The 20,997-nt window shown below is 40.3% G+C and overlaps 1 protein-coding gene across 3 annotated transcripts in view; it reads left to right on the forward strand.

Annotated features, from left to right (window-relative positions):
- The window catches only part of kiz (kizuna centrosomal protein), a 26,081-nt gene extending 6,205 nt beyond the window's left edge, over positions 1 to 19,876 (forward strand). The window contains exons 7-15 of one of the 3 annotated variants that reach the window (XM_020608734.1): positions 2,054 to 2,173; positions 2,876 to 3,040; positions 4,177 to 4,327; positions 6,309 to 6,465; positions 6,874 to 6,936; positions 8,277 to 8,369; positions 8,707 to 8,776; positions 16,162 to 16,208; positions 18,068 to 19,876. In XM_020608734.1, the coding sequence (XP_020464390.1) occupies positions 2,054 to 2,173; positions 2,876 to 3,040; positions 4,177 to 4,327; positions 6,309 to 6,465; positions 6,874 to 6,936; positions 8,277 to 8,369; positions 8,707 to 8,776; positions 16,162 to 16,208; positions 18,068 to 18,159 (958 nt within the window). In that variant the 3' untranslated portion in view covers positions 18,160 to 19,876. Of the gene's footprint in view, positions 1 to 2,053; positions 2,174 to 2,875; positions 3,041 to 4,176; positions 4,328 to 6,308; positions 6,466 to 6,873; positions 6,937 to 7,033; positions 7,066 to 7,210; positions 7,848 to 8,276; positions 8,370 to 8,706; positions 8,777 to 16,161; positions 16,209 to 18,067 lie in introns of those variants that run through there. The other 2 variants (XM_020608735.1, XM_020608736.1) reach the window with 2 other exon arrangements.
- Positions 19,877 to 20,997: the final 1,121 nt, after the last annotated feature.

Genomic DNA, 20,997 nt, shown 5'->3' on the forward strand with positions numbered 1-20,997 from the left:
AGGCTGTTTTTCTCCTCTTTTCCTTATCAGCCCTCTGTGGACTCTGCCTCTCCTTCACCAGAACCTTGACAGAGGCCTGTTTTTCTCTCTCTCCCCCCCCCCCCCCCCCCCCAAGGTTAGAGTTTATTTTGCTCCCTCCATTCAGCTCACAGTCAGGAAAAACAAGCCTGGGCAATTCATTAGATTATCCCATTATATTTCTCCTCCAGCATGGCTGGGGTGAGCGAGAGTGTACGACTGAAATGTCCCCTAGGTTTCTTCTTCGAGGCTCATCATAATAGCCTCACTGTGTCCTGCTCTCAGATATGTCGTCCCTGAACTGCATGATGGTTCTGTTCGATTGATAACAGGTGTCATACAATTAATATAAGATGAATTAATATGAGATAGAATGTCAAATATACAGGCATTACAACAATATTAACGGTGTCATTGCAATGTCATTAGAATATCATGCTTTGCTTTTTTCTTTTTCTTTCTTTCTTCCTAACAAAAAAGTTCTTAGATTCACTTCTTTTTTTAATACAGTCTTTTGTTTTTTTATTATAATTTAATTATTCAGTAAAGAAAAGTTGCAAAAATGCTCGTGTATGCTGAGAATGTATTTCAGATGATTTGACAGGTTTGATTATTTCTTTCCACGGTTTTAAATTCTCAGTAAAGTTGTTACATATTGTCAAACAGTACTTGTAAACCAGTTTGGTGGGACATATCCCAACTTTAGTGAGGCAGTACCTGCACTCTTTGTACTTGTGTATACAGTATATACTTGTGGTATTTTTTTTTTTTCCATTCCTTTGTGTGTAATACTTATAGCCTGTGCCAGCACGGTGAGATTCCACCTGACACCAATCACTCAATGGTGAGACCATTCCATGTGGTAAATCACCCTAGAGTCAGTACCGTACACTGTAGTGCAGTATCGCTGCAGAGAGGCTGACCTCTTCCTCCTAGCTAACAATGCGCTCCTGATGATGTCGACATCCGAACAACAGCCGCATCTAAAGTGAGGTTGGAGACCTTGACATGAAAGCTGGCAACAATACAATGAGAGAAAGAGAGGTTTGTGGAAAAATACAACTAATTCACTTTCTCCCTCTCTAAAGGTCTCTTTTTGAAGAGCATTGACAAATAAAGTGGAAGGAGAAAGATGACTATTTCAAGGCCCACACTGATGATAAGGGAGAGAAAAAAAGACAGAGCTTTTGCCTATGCTACTTCAGCCACACTGAAGAGGACTTAGCACAGAGGGATTGCACACTACACAATGTCATAGATATCATTCAAGTCGCCAGTTTAATCAAGATGTTACCAGGAAACAACCTGCAAAAAAGAGGGAGCAGTTGTTTGCTGACCCCTAACCCAGGAGCCCATTACAGATTGTCATAAATTCTTTTTTGCGCCTTTTATGTGGGGGGGACTCAGGATCTCTTGGCTTGGGGTTTCTTTGAGAACTGAATGAGGGCCACCCAGAGCTTAATGCTCCAGAAAGAGATGGATTCCTAATATCCACATGCATTAGGCATCCATTTTTCATTTTGCTGCCTCACATAGAATGGGATTAAAGTGTAAATCTCTCACCAAAAGAAATGATCCAGAGGCCCATATGTTTTGGAATCCTTTTGCTTACACTTCAAGTGTGAAATGGCTGTGTTGTTACAGTTGTCCATAATTTTATTTGTTTATTTTTTATAGTAATATTGCACATTTGTAGTGGTTTATTTTGCCATTTAACTGTACACAGCTGATTTAAAGTTTTACTCCAACAGAAGGTTGCCAGTTCTACAATCTTTACTTTTGAATACCAGATTTCACAAGCTCTCTTATACATCCTGTCAGTCAGTACCTGTGACATCATCAACAGTATTATGGCAGTTTCCTCTAGCAGTCCTTGAGTACCTCAAGAAAATGACGCAGAGAAAAATGTATTACAGAATTTTGGGTCCTCTTTCTTATTTATTGATTTACTTATTTAACACATACTGGTCCTGCCAAGTCACATGACCTCCATTTTTATTTCCTTTCACCACATTAATGCATAGTGTTTTTTTAGTCTCTCCCAGGAAGGACTCTTTCATCTGCTAGACAGCATCGAAGGACGACTCCACAGTGAATGGGTCAGCGTGTATTCGGATTCTTCGGCTGATGGAAGACAACTCAACAGAATTATCAGGTGGGCACTTGCTGTCTGTCTTCAAACTATACAATCTTTTCTCTCACCGTTGAAACGAAATGCTGTGTATTTATTTAATGGGCAGTTTTTTTAATGCAGATGATGAAAACATATTATCCTTCTGCCAAGGGCTCTCGCTTTAGATGAAGTGTCATCACCGACATGCATATTATATGTGAGGGGTTTTCAAACACATGGGATTGTTATAGTAACCGCCCTGTTGAATTGTTATTGGGAGTCAGGGAGATGAAGGATGGAGAATGTCTTTCATTAGACTGGGCTTATTTTTTTCTAAGCCTTTTATATTTCATAACATGACAAATTTACCATAATTGGAGTTCTTGTTGTAAAGTATGGATAAATGTCTGCCAAATGAAAGCTTTCTCAGTTTGTTTAAACCCAGTATAGACATATCTCCAACCATACACACACTCAAGTGTTGTAAATGATGATCTCGGCAACATCTTCAGTAAGGAGTGTATGTCCTGTGTCTTTTGCCCTCAGTATAATACTTGCTGAGTTATCAGAGCACATTTATTTGTGTTTATGGGTACGATTATGCTTGTATAGCCTCTGTGTGTGTGTGTGTGTGTGTGCGTGTGAAGTGTTAACAGCTGTTGGATGTACTTGATGTAGGACTGACCTGCTGACTAAGCCCGGGGCTCCATGGCAATAGCTGACTGCTCTCTATGTATTGTACAGCCTTTGCAACAGTGGAGCAGGCTTGAATGACGAGGATCTTGAAGCATGTGGAGCTGTCGTCTTTCATGGGCTTCAGAGGTTGTCATGGAGTACAGAACAGGGTTGCCTTCTACCACAGGATCTAGTGAGTGCACATCAGTCCAGCACCGAGCCTAATGAAATAAGGTGGGGCTCCTGTTTTCTCTGTGAATCCAACATCAATATTTTTCTTTTCTGTAGTTTTGTTTGGGTGTGCATTTTTCAGCTTGATGACTCTTGTTTTGTGGGATTTGTGAAAGAATCACAATTCAGTTATCAGGTTTGATCATTTGTATAAAATTGTACTAGTTATGTAATTTTTAAAAATGTAACTCCTTTACATAGTATCAAACAAACTGCATCTGAAAAAATAAAAATGTGTTACTTAATACAACATTGTTTGTGACATAGTGTAACACTACAGTATAATGTAATGTGTGTTTTTTATGGGCAATGGCATTTACAACCCCCGTAATAAATGGTGCTACATTGGATTAAATATGAAAGCTACAGAGTTCAACAAACATTTCTCTTCTTTTTACAGAGAAAGTAAAAGTGAAATCCACTTTTCAGACAAAATGTAAAGAGCTGCCTTTTCTTTTTTTTTTTTGACCAGACACTAGGGGAGGGGTCACGAACTTACAATAGCCACTGAGACATCGAATACTACAATTGGATACAGTCTCCCTCGTCCACAAATGTAAAGGTCATCTTTGGTCTCATCTCGTGTGGTAACGCTGCACGGATGAATGTCATGAGTAAATTAAAATGCCCTATCTGTGACTTCCAGTCCTTTGGATAATGAGTAGTTATACTCTGAGCCAAATCCATGCTCTGCTTCACTACTCTATTGATTTCACCGAGACCTTTCCTGCCATATACTCAATCTAAAGAACCACATCTAGCGCTGTCCCTGTCTTTTCTGTGGAGATGTCGATTGGCTCTTTGACCTTTTATCCAGTTTTAAACCAGGAGCTATATTGCTGTCAGTGTCTATTTGGTGTTAACTGTAATTAGTCAGTTATCTCTATCTTCTAAAGTGCCTTTAGTATGACATAGAAAGCAACCTTTTAAGAATGGACAACATATGTTAAAATGTATTAGATTTTAACTTCATCCCATAATGGAAAATAATTCAACTTCAACAGCTTCCTCTTTTTTTTTTTTTTTTGATAATCAAAAAACCACTCTAAGGAGGTATAATTATGACTTATTTTGGATATCTTGTTGTGTATTCAATGAGAGAGCCTCTTCTTTCTCTTCCCCCCCACCCCTAACCACAGCACCAGCCTCCTTCCTGATGCCGCTCGACTGTGGGACCGTTGGTTAAAGCACGCCCTTTTGCTCAAGGAGCGCCGTGTCCTCAGCATTGAGCGCTTGGTCCAGCTCTTCACACCACTGCTGCTAGAGCGCCATGCCACCTGCAGCCACCAGGTAGTGTCGGAGGCACATGCACTGCCACTACACACACAAACAGGAAGTCACACACACCTAGTTGCAAAAGCAAGCAAATGTTTCCACACACACAGATGACTACATGAGAGATTGTTCCTTTTTTCTTTCCAAAAGGGGTGGTGTTTTTGTTTCCTTGCTTGTTTCTTTCCATGGTTTTTGAAAGAGCTGTAGTTGGTGCAGAGTGCCCTCTTTGTGTCTGCTGTTTGAAACCAAGCCCTCGCTGCTTACTCATCAGATTGCTCCACACATTGAACTAGACAGAAGAGAAACCCTGACCCATGTGCTAATCGCAAATTACAGCCTCTGTTTTGCTTCTTTTACCTCATGTGGTGTATTCATCTGAGAAACACTTGCTTTTAATTTGGTATTAGCCAGAAGTGTAGTCATCAGCTGGGTCTGATTGAATGAGAGAATCATTTGGACCTTCTTCACAACGGACAGGATTATTTTACATTTTCCACTCATTGACCATGTGAATTTAAACGACCATGAATATACACACTTAGATACCAGGGATAATGTCAACAGATTTGTCTGGAATCCCACTTTTTTCAGAAAATATCTCATTTTATCTACAGGAATCATCATTTACTGTATATATAAACGTACAGGTTTTGTATTAGTCATTTTTGCGGCCTCATCTTGTGGAGGTTCTTGTGGCTTGGCGATTTTGCTCCGGTGTCCCCACACAATGAGAGAGGCAAAGAGGGAGACTGTAGAGCCTCTTGAAAATATGAACTGACAAAAGAAAGAGAGGTACCGCCATCTACATCATTCGGTCCAAGTGTAGCAGGAAAAGCCTGAATGAAAATCATTCTCTCCCTTTATCTCTCTCACTCCATCTACTCCATGTATTTCTCTCTCCCTTGCTCTATTTCTCCTTCTCTCTTTATTTCTGTCACTGTCTCCTCTGTGTCCTCTCATACAACAGCTTACTCTCCACACACACAAGAGCAAAGAGAAATTTCCATTCGCGTCTTGCCACACAGCCCTGGCTACTCTGACAAATGGGAGCATGCAGCTCACATGCACACACTCAAAGAGGTCCTTTGAATATTCAAGTGCTAACAGTTGCATTCATTGATATTTAAAATGCAGTGGGTCTGCGAGAGCCCTCAACCAACGGTATATTTGACTAAATCTAAAAAAAGAACAAAGATGGATATCGGGGACAAGGATCAAGACAGTTTTTATTGTGCAGCAGCATCAAATACCAAGTGCCGAGCTCAGACTGGCATGTGTTTGTGTCTCTCCCCCTCTCAGAAAATGAAAGCATGTACATTGTCAGTCGTTACTGCGACCTACTGATAACAACATACAATGTACTTAAAGTTTGTCTCTGTCAAAATCCTCCTGATCATCCCCTCCATATTAGTGCTCATTAAAAGTTGCAAATGGCCATCTGAGGCTGAGAGGCAGTCTTTGATCACAAAAGAGAGATGATGATGGCAGGATTTGATATGGGGGAGGGAAAAATGAGAGAAAGGAAATCGGTGTGTGGCATCTCCCTGCTCCTCATCTGTCGGAACAGCTCCTCTTAATTGTGTATCCTCATCTCCCCAGAGATAAAAATGAGCTGGAGAGGGAGGAAGAGAGCAGTTTGTCTCAATCCTCTCAGCCAAGAGGGGAGATATCTGGAACGCGTTGCACATTAACGCCAGGGTGATTGCATTCTTTAGGTGCTTCTCTAATCTCATGGATGAGAAGAGAGGGAGAGAAAAAAGGATGATTGAGAAGGAGAGCGGGAGCAAAAGTGCAATTTTTTTTTTTTTTTTAGTTAAACAAGTGTGAGAATGTGAAGTTATTTTCTCTTGGTGTTTGAACACGTACTACAGCTGCACCTCTGTGCGAGCAACCATGGCCAGTAAATGACTTGCCTAATCGGCAAGAGTTCAATTTGACTCTTCGCTCACAAAATGGGAACAATTAAGAGTGTGGTTTTAATTTGCACTGCTCGCAGGCCGAAGTGCTGCTGAGGACACTTCTGTCCCGGCCCAGTGAGGAGTACCCCTCAGCAGATTATGAGAGCGACTTGTCTTCTTCGTGTGGTCCTCCTTCTCTCCTGGCTGAAGGTGCTGCGAAGCCTGCCAGGCCAGTACAGAATCGACAGATTCAAGGTACCTGAAGAATATTAGTATGAGTACAATAGGAAAGCTTTAATTAGACTACACCATAAAAACTGGTTTCATTACATTTGCCAGCAGATTCCCACAAACCTCCAAAACATTCCACACTGAGAACAGTCTGCACAGTAATATGTAACAAGGCCATTAATAGGAACAAATGTTAGACTACTGTTGTATTTTTTTTTTTTTTTTTGGTGAACCATCTTTGCAAAGAACTAAAACTTCCCTTTTATGAAAGAAATCAATTTCACCCTAGAGCTTTTTTCTATGAATTCCTCACAGCCTAGTTTTCATACAGCCTTTTCAGAGCTAAAGAAAGACCCCCCCGTTCCTATTTCTATCCCTAGACTCCCTTCCTCCCTGCCATTGCTTCTCACTATGCATTTCCTTTTCTTACAGAACTACAAAGTAGTGAAGAGGACAGCCAGGACGAAAGCCCTGTGGAAAGTGTTCCTATTAGAGGTAAAAAGGCATTGCCGGTGCCCCAGCATTCACACTATCCTTATGTTGTGGTTTGTTTTCTTCCCACTGCAGTGAATAATGGTCTTTTTTTACGCAGTGGCTAAGGCAGGATGATCAAGGTGAATCCAGGGTCAAAGTCCCACCTGAAGAGCTGTGCTAGTTTTCTCTAATTATCTCTGAGAAAGCACTAGCTGTGTTTTCAGCCTGGACTGAGACATTATGGCAAAACTGATAATTTGCTGGTCCGGCATAATGCGGCTGCTTTAATTGTCAGGACGCCAGGGTGGGAAGCACAAGAGATCTGTCATCGGTTCTCATTATCTTCCAAACAATGCTCCGGCAAGGCTGGACTTGAAAACTACTAGATGTGAAGGCATCCTGGAAGCAGCTGGTGTGCCCATCCCTGAGCTGCACCTCTGAAATGTAAAGCAATCCTATATTACCCTTGGCTGTCAGAGTTCCTACTGGGTGTTTCATATGTGTGCATCCCCAAGGCGCACAGCCAGCAAAATGTGTCTGGTTTCCAATCCCTACACTTAATCAAAAGAGCCATAACCAACTAAAAAACATGACTAAAGATTTTTCAAGGAATGGCTTTTGCTGTGCTGAGTGACATTAATGTCACAATCAAATAGCATGACCTTGGAACTGATAGTAATTGGCAAGACAAGCGCATCTGGAGACTTTGTGGGGTTTTTTTAGACTTGTACATTAAAAGCAGAGGCTGTATAACATGCTGGGGTTGGAATAACACTAGAGATTTCCTTTCACTTTCAAACATCACATGTTCAGAAAACGATTAAAAGTGCTGTTTTTATTCTGAAACCCAGTTAAAAGTGTTAGGACTTGGCCATACAAGAGCACAACTTTTCTCTGCTCCTTGATTTGCTCTGATTGTTTTATCCATGTCACTGAGACAACAGCCTGCTTATTATGTACTTCTGCTCCGTTGATTTGTCTCTGTGCTCCTCTCAAATATAATACCTATATTAGTGTGCCAGGAAGTAATTATGAGTGTTTTTAAAAGAGAAAATCAATCATTGCCTTCCTGCTAGGGGATGCCGAGATAATGTGAGATGTTGATTGCTGTCTCATGGAAACTGTTGCTACCTACTGTAGGGTTGAATCAACAGCTTAGATGACTGAGTCCAGTGTTTTCACCCACTCTGAGCAGTGTTGAGACCAAAAGACTCAGCTACTGAAGCGTGTTGTCTTACTAAACACTGAAACCTCTGAAAGTTGGAAACCTGGGTTTTAAGCAAATATTTGACAGTGAATTTGTGTGTGTGTGTGTGTGTGTGTGTGTGTGTGTGTGTGTGTGTGTGTGTGTGTCTGAACAGAGACAAAAGCATATCAGTTACTTAAACAATCAGCCATGCAGGAAGGGCTGCAGAGGTTTGAAGAGGAGGAAGAGGAGGAGGATCCACTCTCAGGTGAGAGACATGGTCCACTCTACCAGGAAAGTAATGAGCAGCTGGAGCCGAACCATTGGTCAACACTGGCCATATGTTCCCAAAACGCATAAGGACACTATAGTCACAGCGCATTTGTTGTTTACAGTACATACACTTGAAAACAGTCATAGTCCCAAGATTTTAGCCCCAGGTTTCTCAGCAAGATGAGAGAAATTTGGTTGTGACATATTTCTTGTGCATAAGAAAGAAAATGAAGGTCTTACCATAAGTTTCTGTATAAATATGCATAGCGGATTAGCTTGTGATGTGGAGTCCAAATCAGATGGTTTTATCTGGCCCTGTTTGTTCTTTTAAGGAATAAATGGTGGCCATGAAGAGGACCTGGGGAGGGCCAAATGCTCCTCACATCAAGACCCTTACCCTCGGTAAGAACATTGTTATTATTCAACGGGCCACAGGAAATGGGCCACCAGACACCAAAGTGGTTGATGTACATTTGCATGGCTGCTCTCATAATTCCCTGTTCATTTCCATAAGATCAAGGGGGTGCCACCCATTAACTCGCTTACAAAGACAAAAGGCCCCTAAAGCCCCTCTCATTCACTGTTTGCTGGCTTCAGCCAGGTTTTAGAAATTAAAGGCAAACCTACTGCAAAAATAAATTGGAGTCATAATCTCAGTGTCTTTAGGCTTGTTGTCAGAATGCAAACAGATCATGTTGCAAAGAGAATCAGGGACAACTGTTTTGGAAGATGGGGACTCAAGTGTTGACAAGGACAAATGTCCTTTCATTTTTCACCCTTGAAATGCATTTAAGCTGCTCAAATCAAACCTCTAAGTGGGTTGGAAAAGAACATCTAATGATAAATAAGTTGGTGCAAGCTAACACCACCACGGTTACATTTGAATATCAACACGACTTCATCAAATCTGCAATTGCGTGTCGGGTCCTCAGAGCACCTCTTCACTGCGAACCCATTTGGGCTGTAGTAATGGCTGGGTAAACGTTATGAGGAATAATGTTCTCTGATTTCATGTGATTACCGGGCACCATGCTGACACAAGCGCTGAAGTCTGTATCTCCCCGGCCTGGCAAGTAGGCGCTCCCAGTCTGCCTATTAGCCCAGGGAAGGACCTAATGGGCTGGCTCTATTGTGGTCCTCATAGCTGCTGATGTCTGCCACTGCCAGCCCCGGTGACCACCCTCTTTAATAAACATGAGCCAATTTTGGGCCCAGACCCTCTCAGATGGTGCCTTTCTCCCTGTCATTAGCGTGCATGGGAAGCTCGCACTGTATGCGATTAAATAAAATTTGCAGAACAAAAATTAGACCGAAACAGAGAACGCAGTGAGCAGTGATGAGACACAAGTTGTGTACAGAAGTAAAATTAAACAAATGGGTAGTTATGCATTCCTGACACTCTGTTTTCACTAGGGTTAGGAAGGAACCAGTGCCAAGAGCTGCTAATCACCATGACCATCATCTTCTCTTTGGTCATACAACAATTTCCCCTGTCTTTTCTCTGCTTCTCCTGGATGCTTAGGCTTAAGCATTCCACTTACCACAGTCACTTCTTGCGCTTTATTGCTTCCACAAGTGGTCTGGAAGCCCTACACTTAAGCAGAAGCATAACACGGCGGCATGCTCTTGCCCTGTGTCTCTGTCTCACTCTATTGCTCTCTTGCCCTTTCTCCATTTCTTTGCCCCTCTTCCTCTCTGTCGTCCTGTATCCCCCCCCATCCTACTTGTTAATTATTTTCTTTATTTTGTCAGCGAACCGATGAGTGACATCAAAACGAGGATGGAGCTGGACTCAAAATATATAAATGGCTTCTTCTCTGTTGTCTTAAACAATAATTATGATTTGCCAGTTAAGCCTAGACTACAGCAGAGGGATTGTAGTTTAAAGCAGAGGCTTTGGTGCAAAAAATGCATTTATAGCCCTTTGTGAGCCCCCTCATTATGTGTGGGCCTGATTCATTAAGTAATTGGTTTGCAGTTGTTTACATGAGTATTAAGGCCTTCTATTCAGGGCCTTTGAGAGATACATTGTGGAAATGTTGCATGTTATGAATGCAGAATGAGAGGCGGGGGGCCAGTCCTATTGGCCAAACACTGCACTCAGCTGAAAAGCGAGAGAAAAGCACTGGGTGCTGCTTTGCATAGCAATGACTAGGGCCTTAATAAGCTTTACAGATTAAATACATGCAGTCTATACAAGATGCAAAGAGATACTCTTAACACATTTATATGTGCTCATTTCACTATTATGGTGTTCAAGAGAATTGGGGTCTTTCATATTCTTTTCTCTCTCTCTCTCTCTCTCTTCCTCGCTGTCTCCCACCCAGTGTCTTTCTGTCAGATACTTTTGTAGAGTGTGCTGTTTATTGTATTATAACTCATGGGGAAGCGACTGATCTGCAACATTTATTAGGGATTTCTCCATTAGAAATCTTTTGCTGTCTTTGTGAGTGCCAAAGTAAAATCACTTTGTGGTTGAGTGGGGATGAAAGGAATAATGCACGAAGGAGTGAGTCTTAATAAGCAGCTGCACTTCATGTAAAGACCACTTGCTCCCCTTTGTATCCGAGTGCATGCCACTGCTTCCTCTCGTGCAAAGCATCATTGTGCTCCTTTCTACTGTAGGCATTTGAGATGCCACTCCTCTCTTATTTTTATTTTAGGTTTTTAAAGAACCTCTGTAGTCCATCTTTTTTTTTATCGAATAAAATTCTTGAACACTTGTTCACAAACACACACAGCACACAGACAACAAAATCCTCCAGCGATCAGCGGGTGTGATGATTGTTGTGCCTAGTGCCTGCTTGACAAAAACCTTGACTCAACAATTAGTGGTTTACAGCTTTGCCTTGGACAACAGGATGTGCTCAGGCATTCGACCTCAAATCACTCAGTGTCAAAATCAGAAGCTCTCTCTCTCTCTCTCTCTCTCTCTCTCTGTCATGGTGGGGTAATGTGTGTAGATCTCTGACAGCTCTCTGGGAGGAGGGATGGTGGGATGAGAGGGACTGGAGCCGAGAGAAAGGAGTGGAGGGGAGGGCAAGTATTCAAGAGCAGGAGACAGAAAGATGGAAACAGACAGAGAGGTAGTAAAAGATGGACTATTCCTGTAGTGAAATCTAACAGTGCGTCAGAGAAAACGCATGTAAACAATTAAACAGACACTATAATACTTAGCAATGGGGGACTTAAAGCAGCAGCTGAACAACCAGGCATGTGGCAGCACTGAATTTATACCTATTGGAGAACCACTTGTCTCAAAACAGCCAATAGTCATGGCACTGACTGAGATTTTGTTTACCTTTTTTTATTTGATGGTAAATTAGTTGATCTCCTGCTTCAGTTCAGATTAGAGAATGAGATTAAAACCAGGCCAAAGCAGCACAAATGAGACAGGTGCCTGTAGAGGAAGGCTCCAACCAGAGGAGGTCACTGTCGTACACTGGGTTGCCCTTTAAAATTTGAGTTGACTTTCAGACACTTTCTATGCTTTTATTTTTGCTCATTTCAACATAAATTTTTGATTTATTTAAAAATCAGTATAGAGTCTACACAGATAAAATATGCAACCACCACATTCCTCAAATACATGTGCTGTTATATCTGTCAGCTCTTTGTAGGCTAATAGAAACAAGTAAGACAAAGACAAATGCCATGTTTGGTTTTAAAATCTCAGTTGATTTGATTATGTTTTGTTGAATTGTTTTATATTGCCAGATTATTTTCTCCACATTGTTTACTTTTATCTGTGTTAGTCACACCAGCAAATGTTCCTTCCTTCACATAGATTCTTATTTATAAAACACAAAAGTAACATGACATAAATTAGCTTGGCTTGCAGCCATCCTTTTCATGGGCTGTCTAAACTAGACCATCGCCAGTCAGGTGGAGATCGTGTTGTGTTGAAATCACTGGCCCAGTGCCTCGTCCCCTGCGCTGCAGTACTCGCTCATTGCCAGCAGAGAGCACTCACATGTTAGAGAGTGCCCACTTACTGTGCACTCACAGTTGCCTCTCACTGTTTGCCCCTACTGAGGGCTATATCCTGCTACCATTCAGGCCTGTTAGAGGACATCTAAACAGAGCCTAAACAATGTTTCTGTGGGGTCATAGCTGGGATGGGAGTAGGAGTTGATGGGAATGATGAGGTGATGGGTCTCCCTTTACCTTTAGACAAGCACTGCTGTGCAAAAGTGCTATTGTGCTATTAGCATTTGTGTGTGGGTGGCAGGAGCTTAAAAAAGCTGGGGTAAATAAAAGCAGTTTTCTAGCTATTGGTATGTGCAAGCCAGTATTAAATGCTTCGTAAGCATTATTTCCTTTGACAGTCTGCACATTCCCTAATGTGACTATGGGATTATAAGTGAAATGCATGCAGTGTGACTCCCAGAAATATATCCCAGTCTTACACGGTGCTTTACAAGGACAGTATGGTCTGTGTGAAGATTTTTTTGCTGGATGTTTATGTTAATAACTACAACTTTGGACACATTCTTATAAAGCGAATATAGAATAAAATAAGATCAGAAGCGTGTTCACTTCAACAGTTCAGATGTGTAATTGCAGCCTTTTGGCATTTTTAAATTTCTGTGCTACTTTAAGTGTAGTATATGAAAACATTTTGTACAGCATGCCAGCCGAACAGTGCTTTTTTGACACAATTTAACACAGTGATTTCAATTGGTCTTTATTGTATTTGTCAGAAATGTTCATGGTAGTATTTGTAGCAATATAGCAGTGATACCTAAAGATGTAGCAAAAGCTTTCATCAGACAGAATCAAGGCAAACCAAGCAGTGCCACAAAGAAGAAGAGTGCTACATTCCCTAGAAAATAGTGTCAGGGGGACTTTTAACTTGCTTCAGTTGAACAACCACTGTTAGATTTTCACTATTCCTGACCACTGATAACAATTCCGCGCTGTTGTGTGAACAGTGTGCCACGGATATGTAGTCACATGACTGTCCAAGATTCAATCACTTTCATTTGTTTTTGCAATTGTATGCCGTTGCATAAGTAGCAGCACATCTTGTATTTTTACACTGATTGAAAACATGTCACAACAAGCTTGATTTAAAAATGCTTTGAAAATATTTAACTTTAGGAGCTTTGCTAGAATTATCAATAATCTCTTCCAGCCCTCAAATGTGTATTGTGTATCAAACTCATCATATAATTTTAAAGGTCATTGTAGACTCTGCATATAGTGGATACAAAAACTGAACTAAACAACAATATGAAATAATTGGAAAGGCCAGAGAGAGAGAACGATGAGGCACTGGAAAAAGAGGACATTACAATAGCTGTAATTTGCATCATTTTACACATTGCATTCACCTCTGTCTACCAATGCTTGTGAAACATCAGCCAGCTCAGTCTTACATATTCAGATCAATGCCTCAATTAAGGGAAACTCAGCAGAAGATGAACTGGCATAAATGTTTATGGAAACGGAATATTAGATTGGTGGGGTCACATCCAGACTGGGCTCTCTATGGTAATAGCCCTGTCTTGAAATCAGTCCTGTCTGCCACTGAAGTGGAACAGCTGATAGACCATTCCCATCCAGGGGGGAAGTTCAAGAAAAGAAAAGCCCAATTTACTCTCCATAGCAGCTATTATTGTGGCAAAGGAGAGGAAGTAATCGTATAGATTATTGGTGTATTTTTGCTGCTACAGAGTCTGAGATCTGTTGCCTAACAGTTCTAAATGCATGCCTTAGTCACAGTGGTTTAGTTGTGCTTCGGTTTTAGTGCATTAAGAGCTGTATGTCTCTTTCAGTTTAAAAAGGAGAACGTGGATAGGTGAGTTTCCTTTTTGCAGTGTGTATGTATCTATTCCTCAGCATAGTTAACACTGTTGGCCTGTCCTAAAGTCTCTCAGCATCTCATGACTTTTGTACTACTGCTTTGACAGAGAAAGTGTTTTACTGCCACTTCTTGACATACCTAAGATGTTTAATTTTATACACCATATAAAAAATGTGTTTACATATTAAGTGTATACTTAAGCATGTTACACCCATTATTAGTGGTACAATGACAAAAACTAGTAATATTTCCTTTAATATAAATAAACCTGTGATCTGTTAGTGTAGTATGGTTGGTACCCAACTATAAAAAGCTCACATTTACTGTTCTTAAACATAACATAGCCTGGAGAGACATTACAAACCAAAAACTGCACCTACCATAATTTTGCACTGAAAATTGGCTACACAGAAAAGTATATACCATCTGCACTACCCTCCATTTATCACAAGAGCTGATTATACATTTACTAAAATACGCATTTTTGGCAAACAGAATCCTCTCTTGCAACAAAATGCAAAACCCTCATATGCAGTGCACCTTCAGTTTACAAGCAGATAGGCTGATTATCTTAGCTTTCTTTTCTTTTGTCCCCATTGCTTTTCTTACCTAGCCTCTGCTTTGATTTGCTTGCATTTTAAGTGCCAGGGGTTCGGTGTGCTGCCTGAGCAGACAGGAAGTCATATCAGCATTTCAATACAAAGGTTATATTCTAGTGATTATACTGGCTCTGTAGTGTATTGCTTATAGCACAAAGCAATCTGCTGGCGGTTAAAAATGGGTGGAGCAGCCTTTTTTCTTTCCTTCTGCCTTGAGTGGTGCAAAGCAGCAATGTATAGTTTAGAAGATAGCAGCTGGAATGCAGCCAGAGTAATTTGGTTCTTATACTCAATGTACAGTCACATGCGCCAAGACTTAGCTGAGGGAGAGATGAGGAGATGAGGGCGATTGAGAGGATGACAATCGAAGAGGCCATGGGTTTGAATTGATGCAGATGGAAAACCATACTGCATGACTGTTTTTTTTTTCTTTTTGCTGGAGCTCATCTGCTTAAAACTCTGCATCTTTTTTGTTTCGGAGAAAAGTGTCACAGCTCTGATATGGACGGTCCAAACAAATAAGCCATATGGATATGTATGCTAACCTGGCAGATGATGTGGATACATTGTGGGGTTTTGAATAGGCTCTGTGATGATGTAAATTAAAGAGGAGGGCTTTAAAAGTGGAACAAGGGGCTTATTGCATATGCATTGAGGTAGATCAAAGCCTTTTTGGAGGTCACACATTTACATAGCGATATCACCAGAGCTATGGGAACCTGGCAACCCTGTCTGTGGACTGCTTTTGAATAAAGAGGGTCTTAGCACAATTAGAACAGGAGTCAAGAAAGTGCCCTCTGCTGCACTGTCTGACCTTAAGCCTGCAAATCTGCCCTTCTGGAGTAAAATTGGTCTCTTCACGTTGTCTTTGTCACAGGTCTTTTTTGTCATAGACTCACCGTATTTCTGTATAGAAGACTGAGTTTTATTCTGTAAGATTCTCAGTTTAATTTGTTCTTTGTGCATTTGTTTTTGTTTGTACAGTCCATAAACTGTGAATGCTCTCTAAATTAATTTATTACACACGTGGTGTTCTGTATCAAATGATGACCTACTTTTTTTCCTTTTTAGCTATTTTGCGAGGATGCTTATTGGTGTACCAGTTGGAAATAAGTTCACACTCATTTTTAGTGAAAAGATAAAAAGGCTCAATAATGAAACGGAAGGACTGTTGCACCCTGTAGGAGGCTTAGCAGAAATGTCTATGCACTTTCACCCGTGTGTTTATGTGTCACCATTTAAACAGAATAAAACGGAATTGGTGTGATTGGTGATTTGGGTGTGTTTTTGCTATTTTTGGTGTGAAGTGGTGACTCTTTTTCAAAAGTAAGCCTGAGGTAATAACTTTACAAGGCTAATAACTGTCATTGTGTTTACAGGAAAGAGAAGACCAACTCAAAGACTCATTCTGCTCTGCAGTCAAAAGGTGTGAGTATAGACAAAGTCTTTCCACTTGCAAGGTAACACACAGTGTCAAAAAAGGTTAATTACACTGAAAAGGTCACCCTAAATAGGTTCATCTGTTAGCATGTATGAAATTATTATAAAGCTACCCAACCAACTGTTTTAATTAAATTTGTCTATCAATGCAGTGATGTTTTTTGAAGAGGTGTAAATGAAAAATTACCTTGGGACCAAATCCAGGGCACTAAAAGCTTAGATTTATGTTGTTGGCAAGTAAAACCTAATCCTCTAATAATTAACTAAATAACTGCTTAATAAATAACTAAATCAGTTTGGAGAACAATCTGTGCTTTATGTGGGTTTCACACATTAGTTGTTTTTACACTGAGATCCCGCACTACTGCTGCTCACCCTTTCTACACAGAGCGCGTCTCCCCTTTGGTTCACCTCTGGTACTGCCTCCCATGGCGGACCATAGGTGGAACGAAAATGGCTTGCCATCCCAGCTTTGCGCCTTACACACAGAAAACGAGATGGAATAAAGGCGCACCGATCCCGCCTCGAAAAGGCAGTGTGTATGGGACTATAAACCCTGGACTGTGTCCGCGGAATCACGTCCGGAATTTGTCCGGAGTTGCCCTTTCACACATGTAGCACACAACAATAGCTAGTATGTGTCACCTACTAGAAATAATTCTGTTTGGTTTATGCAAAGGGGGGTGGTGGCTGGGTAGAGCGCACAGGAGACAGGATACATCATAGTCATCTGGTTGGTTTGTAATTTGGTTATAAACTCTTGTGATTCCATAAATTGGTCTGACAATTCTGGCACCAGCTCTTAAGGAGAGCTCTCCTGTCCAGCTCTTAAGGACAGAAATGCCTGAATCATGCCCTGTCTCCAGTTAGATATCTTGCAGGCATCTTCATTGTAAATGACCATTTTTCTTCACTATCAGATGTTTGTATTCTTCAGGTTTTGCACTGGTCACATGGTAGAACGTCTCCCTCTAGCTCCCACTAGCGCTGTGTGAATACTCTGGACTATAAACTCCTGTATTCTCACATACTAACTCGGGCATTTGCGGACTTTGTACTGGGGAGCTGGCAGGGTAAAGTTTCCTTAATGTCCAGGCCAACTAATTTGGACATTTGTATTCTCACATACAGCTCCTCTGGGTCATGTCTAGATAATTTCAGGGTGTCAGTGCATGTCTGAAAAGGGCTTTACATTACTAATCACACCTTTAACACCAGCCCTGGAAAATGTTGGGCAATTTGTTACTGCTCAAAACAATACCCTGAAAGAGCATTGTTGATTCTAATGATAAACAGTCAGGTATATATTTTATTTATATTTTTTTGTATCCAAATATGTCTATATCCATCTGAAAAAGACAGCAGTCTACCAGAGTTTGCAGGTATTCTTATTAGTAGCAATTTTGCTTTAATACTCAGTATGCAAGTGAACGTACGTTATACATCAATTCCATTTCTCTTAGATCTAAACTGCTCATTAAAACAAGAAATAAACAGTTCAGACCTCTGAGTGTGGTCTGAGCACCTCAGTCACACCTGTAGTTTGATTTTTACCCAAGATGCATTTTTACTGCTCTGAGATTTAACACATTAGACTATAAAAGGTAGACGGTCAATATTCTGTGTTATCAGATTTAAGGTAAGGTTGAGCTTCAGTGCATTCCAATCTTGGTAAGGTTATAAAGAGTTTAGAAGTCACATGATAAAGAAATTATGTGAACAATGTAAAAGGTTACCCTGCATGTGAAGCACGGAGGGGTAAATTTTGTTCTAGTAATGTGTTGTTGTTATTATTATTATTATTATTATTATTATTATTATTATTTTCTCTGCTTTTATCTATAGTTTCCTGGGATGAAACAGATGACAGCAACTCAGAGATTGAAGCAGCCTTACGTCCTCAACCTTTCAATGACATTGATGACTTTTATGACTGATATTTCCCCCAAGGTATTTTTTTTAAAAACACTACATTATAATGCTGCAAAATTTCAGACACTTTCTCATCCTCTGGGCACTATTTTAGTGATCTGCATTGTAAATCATATGCATATTGCGTTGTAAAAACAAATAATAAAGTTGACGCTGTATGCTGGGTACAGTATGTGAAGAGTTGTCCAGCACTGATGTTAACCCTGCTTCAGTCTCTTTATCTGAACAACTCTCCCAGCTCATAATAACAGCTCGAAATAGATTAAACTGATCTTTTAAAGCGATTTGTTTGCACTAGGCAGAAAATCATGCATTTTGAATGCTGCAAGTATCTCCGAGTGCTCTACCTCCAGCATGCTCGAGTGTAGTGATGTGAGTCACCTGTGAAATGACAAAGCACAATGGCCACTCTGCACGCTGCTGTGCGACCTGTGAACCTGCTGAAGAGCCCCATCTCCCAGGGCACAAAGTGTTGCGGCACTAACAAACTCAGAATATGTAGTCCCTCCAACAATTGCTCTGCACATATTTTCACAACTGTTTCTTTAATAATTGTGCTCATGCTACAGAAGCACAAAGATACAAGTTTAAATTCCTCTGTGTTATTGTGCAAATGAGCCACAAGTAGCTGAATTGTTAACGAAACCACACAAATGGAGTCTTCTGCAATTTATCATTTTGGAGCACAGGGAACGTTCTGTATCTATTAATAACTCAGAGCTACTACGTGGGAGGCTACATTCCCAAGTTTACATTTATAGTTCATTATGTCTGTAGTGTAAATTTCCAAAACTGCCGTTCTGGGATGTGGTAAAAGCCCCTGGCATTCGGTGTCAGCAGGATTCCATTAGTCAGCTTTAGGTGACTTTACATGCCTGAACCTTTTAAAGTAGGACTCCACATTCATTACCAGTAATGGCTTCAGACAGCCCTGACCTACCGCGAAAAAAGGACAGTGGCGGAATAATTTGGAGTTAGCTAAAAGGCTCCCTAACATAATATCCATGTTAAGGAGCATGTCAACAGATACTTGTGTGTGACAGATAGCTCATGGTGGAAGTAGAGTTATATTGTGCTAATGTGTACGAACACAATAACATTTTTGAAAATAACTTTTCTCATTCCGCGCCAGAGATGATTCATTCTTTTTTAAAATGTGTGTAGTCACTTCATCACGGGAGGATGTATGATGTTGTCCGTAATGTTCACGCTGACTTTTTACTTTAAAGCAGTAGTCTTGTGGAGATCATCTATGTTAACATTAATTGAATAGTCTCTTGGTATCGATATCAATAGCGATTGTTTCAAGAATATAGGAGGATGGAAAATAAAGATTGTTCGATGGTAGTCTTGCTGTCATCCAGTGAAATCTACGTATTTGTATTCAGTGCAGAAACTTTAAACTTAATTTTTCTCAAACACTTTTGCAGTGTCAAATTGTGATATTAAAAACAATTGAGAGATTAGTGGCACTTTTCTTTAATATAGTAAAGACTGGTAGTGGTGAAACTGATGAAAATGATTTACTGTACAGTAAATGGTGTTAGGGTTGATTTAAGGTTTGCCATCACATGTTAAATATAGCATATAAATCCTGTATGTTCCACAGAGTCCATATTTCAGATGATTTAAAGGCATCCAAAGAGCAGTATTTGTCACTTTTTATGCCTGAACAGGGGCGGATCTAGAAAATTTTGGATGGGGTGGCCAGGCTGGGGCACAGACTCAAAGGGGGGTGTTCCATTTGAAATACTGTACATGTAAAAAGTAAATTAAGGTCAAGGTCAAGGTCAAAGTGTTTGTCATATGCACAGTTAGGAAACATGTTTCCCTGTACAATGAAATTCTTACTTTGCCGTCCACATGAATGCCACAAAATACAAGTGAAATATAAAGTAGATGAGCAATAACACAAATCTAAATAGGCAGTAAAATCACAAATCTAAGGCACTTTAAAGCAGCAAGTGAAGGGAGCAAATAAAAATACAACAAGAACACAATATAATGCAGAGAGAATTAAATCAATTAAATTAAATCCCTAGTTATATGAAATAATAATAAAACATTCATTATTATAATTGTTTATTTTTCTTTACCTAACTTTGGTTGCACTCCTTATTTATTCCCGACCGGGGACATCGCTGCTGCACAGTGCGCCCCCACCCCGTCCGAGGCAAATCATGCCAAGCACTCCACAACATCACATTTGGAGAAATGAATGCAAATATCATGCTGCATTCATGCAATTGAAAACACCACAAAAATAGTAGCTGTATTTAAGGCAACAATTTGTCATTGTTTGTTTTTCATTATTCATTCATTAACACTGACAAGCACCATATTTTGAGTCTGGCAGGGGTGGCCAATCAATTTCTGGGAGTGGTCGGTGCCACCCCTGGCCACCCTCTTGGCTCCACCCATATGCCTGCATTGTAAACATATTCATTATTAATGTCTTTACAGTACAACATAGTAGAAATTGACACTTCTTTATAAGATGACATATCTGACTTTGGATTGGGTTTATAAAATATATGGGTAGGTGTGAACTCTTTACCAGTTTTATGTAGGTTTCAATAAAATGAAAATCTCAAGGTTTTGTGTCTTTATTAGTTTTGAAGGTATCACAAATCAAGACTCTGTTGAGTCAAGACACTGTTCTTAATTACACTAATAAAATGTGAAGTAACATTCAAATTATTCCCACTTGTTCAATTTGAAACCAATGCACAGAGAGACAGCTTGACCGCACGCACATTTCCTTATTCAGATTAAAGTAAAAAGTACAATTTTTATAGGAAGGAAGTCTAAATAGAACATCTGTGAGAATCTGTTAGACTTTC

Source organism: Monopterus albus, unplaced genomic scaffold (genome assembly GCF_001952655.1).
Source record: "Monopterus albus unplaced genomic scaffold, M_albus_1.0 scaffold94.1, whole genome shotgun sequence".
NCBI classification, from domain to species: Eukaryota; Metazoa; Chordata; class Actinopteri; order Synbranchiformes; family Synbranchidae; genus Monopterus; species Monopterus albus.